At 55.1% G+C, this 5,815-nt stretch overlaps 1 protein-coding gene across 2 annotated transcripts in view; it reads left to right on the forward strand.

Moving 5' to 3' along the window:
- The first annotated feature begins 2,098 nt into the window (after positions 1 to 2,098).
- Positions 2,099 to 5,815, forward strand: part of CRB3 (crumbs cell polarity complex component 3) — a 6,344-nt gene continuing 2,627 nt past the window's right edge. The window contains exons 1-2 of one of the 2 annotated variants that reach the window (XM_045300099.1): positions 2,099 to 4,179; positions 4,391 to 4,586. In XM_045300099.1, the coding sequence (XP_045156034.1) occupies positions 4,505 to 4,586 (82 nt within the window). In that variant the 5' untranslated portion in view covers positions 2,099 to 4,179; positions 4,391 to 4,504. The remainder of the gene's footprint in view (positions 4,180 to 4,390; positions 4,587 to 5,815) is intronic. The other variant, XM_004714336.2, reaches the window with a different exon arrangement.

Below are 5,815 nucleotides of genomic sequence, written 5' to 3' on the forward strand. Positions count from 1 at the left end.
CCGCTGGGCTCAGCCACTACCCGGAGGTGGTGGCAGCTAGCCGTCGCCGCCCGCCCCAGAACTTGCGTCTCCTCCTCCGATCTGCGCTGGGGTGGGGGTGGGGGTGGGGGTAGGGACCAGGGGAGGAGCTGGGGGCGTGGGGAGGGCAGTCGGGGACAATCTCCGAGTTAGCACTTGAGTCCCAGTTGGAGCTGGCGGGGAGAGAACCATGACCTCAGTTCTGGCTCTAGAGTGCCGTCTCTGTGTGCCTCAGTTTACCCCCTTCTCAAAGGAGATGTCAGGGATCAGGTTTGCTGGGCTCTTTCCACATGCTCTCCTTCTCCCCCTACAAATTCCCTCCAGGTACGAAAGTTCTTGCCTCTTCCCGGAGGACGTCAGAACTACGGGCACCTGGTCCTTCCCTGCCCGCCCCTCCCCACGCTCCCCAGTCCGCCCCAGAAAGAGGAGCTCAAGGCACGTTGGGCTCCAGTCGGCCCGCATCCCTCCCGCGCGACTCCTTTCTTCGTCTCTCTCTGCCTGGGAAACGCAAGATCAACGCGCGGCGCGGCTGCAGAATCGTCTTCCTATTGGCCAGAGCCGGCCCCCGCCTCCTCCCACCTAGGCGGGGCCTCCCTGCGGACCCAGGGCAGAGTCTGGTTCCGCGACCCCACCGCGGGCGGAGTCGTCTTAAAGGGGCCGCGGCCGGATCTGGACCCGGTACGACTGCCCTCTCCGGACTGGCCTGGAGGGGTGCCCCGCGAGCGCAGGTCTCGGCTGCGGCTGAGGACCCGGTGGCTGAACGCTGGAGGCGGGGCCCTAGCCCGTCATGCTCACTGCACCTGCCGAAAGTACCTCCCACTAGTTTCGGGCGCAATTTCTCCTCTCCGCATTAGGAGCGGGGCGGGGCGCGCGCAGCACCGACAGCGAATACTAGCAACAAAAGCTCACATTTTCAGAGCAGCACGTTTCGCATGCCAAGCCTTTTACTCACATCTCGAGCCGTGCTCGCCAAACCCCTATAAGGGGCATAACCAGATCTGAGATCCTTAACCACCCCTGTGTGCCCTAGAAGGGAGCCTGCACCCTCACCCTTCATCCTAGACTCTCCAGCAGGGGGCCTGCTCATTAATTTATCGCGTTTTATCCAAAAGTACAGTCGGGATTCACAATCAAGACTCATGAAGCAGCAGTCAAGAGATCAAACGACGCGTTACGCTGGTTAAATCTGCGGGACACCAGATCTCTTCATAGTGTTGAAAAGCAAGAACGTACTTTGATGGGTGAGGTGCACCTGATGCAAGCCCCGTGGTATTTCCCATCGTCTTCTATACACGTGAAAGATGGACATTGAATAAGGAGGACAGAAGAAGGATCAGACATCTGAACTATGGTAGTTAAAGACTATGGAATGCTAGAAGAACAAACAAACCAGTCTTGGAAGACGTACAGCCAGAGTGCTCCTTAGAGGCAAGGACTTGAGACTCCATCTCATGTACTTTGAACATGTTATCAGGAGAGGCCAGTTCTTGGAGAAGGCCCTCATGCTTGGTAAAGTAGAGGGGCATGGAAAAAGAGGAAGACAACCAGTTAGGTAGTTTTGCACCGATGAGACATAAAACTTTCCTCTAGTTCTTTAATGCTTCCTACACTCCCTCCCCCCCCCCCACTACCATGACCCCAATTCTCCCTTACAAATCCAGCTAGACCAGAGGAGGTACACAGGTACAGATAAGAGCTGGAAACACAGGGAATCCAGGACAGATAAACCCCTCAGGACCAATATTGAGAGTAGCGATACCAGGAGGGTATGGGGAAGGTAGGGGGGGAAAGGGGAACCGATCACAATGATCGACATATAACCCCCCTCCCAGGAGGACGGACAACAAAAAAGTGGGTGAAGGGAGACAGCGGTTGGTGTAAGACATGGAAAAAAAAATCTAAATTTTCAAGGATTCACGAGGGAGGGAGGGTGGAGGAGGGAAGGAACAAAATGAGGAGCTGATACCAAGGGCTCAAGTAGAAAGAAAATGTTTTGAAAAGGATGATGGCAACAAATGTATCAATGTGTTTGACACAATGGAGGGATTGTGATAAGAGCTGTCTGAGCCCCCAGTAAAATGATAGAAAAAAGAAAAACAGGAAGACATTCGACAAGATGGATTGACACCGTGGTTGCAACAGTGGACTGTATCCTCAGAGGACAGTGAGGATGGCTATCATTCTGTACGTAGTACATGGGTCGTGAGTCCACACCACCCAACAACCACCACCACAACACAACAACGACGTCTTTCCCAATTCACTATCACGGACTCCATTCTGACTCACGGAGACCCCAAAGAACAGAGTAGAACTTCCCCTGTGGATTTCCGAAGCTGCAAGTCAGTGTGTCCCAAAGTGGGCAATTGCACCCCCTAGACTAGAACGATCCAGGGGCGCTGCCACGGCAGGCACCTACCTTTATCCCAGGAGCCTGGCTGCTGTAGTGGGTGACTCGTTGAGCGCTCAACCACGAGTTCAACAGTTTGCATTCAGGCGTTACTCAGAAGGACGAGAGATTCTCCTATAAAGAATTACCGTCTCCGGGAACCCACAGAAGCAGGTACCCCCTGTCCTATGGGGTCACTCTGAGTCAGAATCGACTTGATGGCAGTGAGTTCAGTTCAAACTTTATCCTGAATGACGGCCGGCCTATAGTCCCAAAGTTTTTCATTGCCAGGGTGGGTGCTAATTTTTTTTCCCTGAAAAGGGGACGACAGGCTTCTTAAGTTTAGAGACTTCCGTAAATCTTAACGGGAGCAGATAGTCATATGTGGAGATGACTGGTGGGTTCAAACCGGCCACCTTTTGCTTAGCAGCTCAGTGTGTTGTAACCCCATCATGCCACCAGTGCCCTTCGCCCGAGGTTCCACCCATGTTTGAATGAGAGGATTCCGAAGATGAGATTTGGGACTGGGGAACTGATTTAAGACCTTTGGAGGCAAGGGCGTAAATTTTGGGAAGGGCCAAGGGTGGAATGTTATGGGTTGAATTATCCTCCCCCAAATGTGTGTTGTAAATCTTCCACTCAATGCCCAGAGGATATGATCCTTGGGGAAGCAGTTAAAGAGGCAGCAGGATACACATTCACTGAGGGTGTGTCCAGACACAATCTCTTTTGAGATATAAAAAGACTGCACAGAAGCAGCCTATGAAGGCTGAGCCTTTCTTAACAGCAGGCTCTCGGAGTCAGGACTTCCAGGCTCTTAAGCTGTGAGAAGAGGAGCCCTGGTGGTGTAGTGGTTACAAATTTGGGTTGCGGTCTGTATGGTTGGCAGTTCAAAATCCCTAGCAGCTCTGTGGAAGAAAGGCAGGGCTTTCTACTCTGGTATTGTAATCCACAGGGGGTCAACCATAGGAGTCAGCATTGACCTGATAGTTGTGAGTGAGAAACTGTGAGGAAAATCAATTTCAAAGTCATCCCCTGCTGTGATAGTGTCACTAAAGAAGTCAGACATATCTCTAAAGGTGGACCATACTTGCTATAGTACTTGTTGCTAGGTGTCATGAGGGGGTTCCAGCCCATAGCGACCCTGTGCACAACAGAACAAAACACTGCCTGGTCCGGCAACATCCTCGCAGTTATTCCTAGGAGATCATTGTTGCAGCCATCGTATCAATCCATCTCGTCGAGGGTTGTCCTCTTTTTTTGCGGCTCCTCTGCTTACACGTGAACATGTGTTCAGGTGTGTTCTATACAGGTGTAGCTCCATGCAGGTGTGGACCGTACTGGTGGTGGGGTTTTTTCTCACTCAGGACTCCCCATCTGGGTCTGCCTCCGGCAGGAGCATTTATGCACAGGTGCTTACCTGTCCCATGTGTCACTTGTGCCGTCCTGAGGTGTGTTCGCAATACAGGTGTGACGGCCCTCTGCGGACCCACGACAGGAGGGGGTGGGGTGGGAGCTGGGTTACAGGTGCGTCCGGGCCGAGGCCCCGCCCCTGGTCCGGCCCCGCCCCCTCACCAGGCTCAGGTGCATAATCCGGAAGTGCGCTAGACTCTCAGGTGAGTGACTAAACTTTCCGGGTCACGTGAGCGGGCGGAGCCGCTTGGAGACGTCCGGAGCGAGCGAGCTAGCGACAGACAGATACACCGAGGGTTCGAGCGTGGGACTCAGACAAGAACCGTGTGAAGTGGGAGACGCCCGGGCCAGGTAGGCAGGTGAGGCCCGCGACTGGGCCTGGTGACCCTGTCCCCTGCCCGGTCCCCGGCCCCGAATGGCGCGGCCCTGGGTTAATCTTTAATCTCTGACCTCCGGCGGCGGGGGCGGGGGCGGGGCGGGACTCTCAGTGGCCTGGCGCCTCTCCCTTGGGCTGTGCCCGGGGCAACCGGGCTCCCAGCGCAGGGCCTCACTGCTCCTCCTGCCCCTCAGGTGCCCGGCGGCGGGGGACCCCCCGCCCCCCCGCATCCCCCGGACCGAGATGCGGTAGGAGCGGCGCGCGCCAAGCAGCTCTGTCCCCGGCGCCACCCACCTGTCGCCCAGCCCATGGCGAGCCCCGGCCTGGGACTGCTCCTGGTGCTCGGCCTGCCGTTGCTGCCGGGCCCCTGGGACCAGGTTTGGGGACAAAGTAGGTACCTGTGGGAGGAGGGGTGGTGGACATCGAGGGGAGGGGCCGGGACTCGGGGGTCCTTGCTGGGGGCAGGGTACACCCCGGAGGGCACGGTTTAGACGTGCTGGTAACTGGGCCATAGGAGGGCCCAGGATTGGGGCAGTCCCTCCAGAAACTGGGAGCAAGTGATCATCAGGATCAGGGTGGAGGGTTTGCAATTTCTAGGCACTTTCCTTGGCAGATCAGAGCCGGTCTTTCAGAATTCTGGTCCCTGACACAGCTGGAAGTCCCGGCTGACAGGGTGGCACAGGAGACCTCTCTGAGTCTTGGTAAAGTTGAGGTGTCTTGGGTAGCTAGGGTTCGAGCCTGAGGCCTGCCTGGGGCCCAGAGCCCCTGTTGACCAGGTTGGCCTTATCTGTGTGCTGCAACTTACCTACCATTAGAGTCCTTGGATTCCGGGTTGAGAGCCCAGGGGGAGGGGCACTGTGGCCTAAAGGCTGAACCCGCCCAGATTTGAAAGGGCTCAGGGCCCAGCGGGAGGGAAACTCACACACAGTCTGTTCCCTGAAGGATTTCTAGACTCCGGAACTCCCTAGGGGCAGAGGGCAGCTCTTCTCAGTAGCCAACCAAAAACCAAACTCACTGCCAACCAGGCTGGCGCATAGTGACCCTATGGGACAGAGTAGAACTGCCCCTGTGGGTTTCCAAGATGGAAACTTCTCACCGGAGTAGAAAATTCAGCTTTCTCCCTTAGAGTGGCTGGTGTTTTGAACTGCTGGCCTTGCAATTAGCAGCGGAACAAGTAACCCACTGTGCTACCGGGGTTCCTGGCCTGCTCAAGGGCAGCAGATTTGTGTGCGTGTGGGAGTGGGGGTGGGGAGCACTCAGATGGCCTCTTTAAGGAGAGAGGACTCACTGGGCAATGTTAAGGGGGCCCGCTGGGCAGTTAACTAACAGGTTAAGGGCTCCAGTTCAATGCGGGGTACCTAGGAGGAAAGGCCTGGTGACAACCTCCCCCCCAAAAAAAATCCACCATGGAAACTCCTACTCTGCACCCCTGTCATCTGAGGCACATTGGATTGTCTTGAGCCAGAACAGATTAGACATCAATTGAGATGGAAAGAAGCATTGGAGATTAATTTTTCTTTTTCCTTTTTTAAAACATATTATTAGGGGCTCATACAACTGTTATCGCAATCCATACACACATCAATTGTGTAAAGCGCATTTGTACATCATTCTCAAAA

This window comes from Echinops telfairi, unplaced genomic scaffold (genome assembly GCF_000313985.2).
Source record: "Echinops telfairi isolate 266 unplaced genomic scaffold, ASM31398v2 ScPeMD7_7459;HRSCAF=8497, whole genome shotgun sequence".
NCBI classification, from domain to species: Eukaryota; Metazoa; Chordata; class Mammalia; order Afrosoricida; family Tenrecidae; genus Echinops; species Echinops telfairi.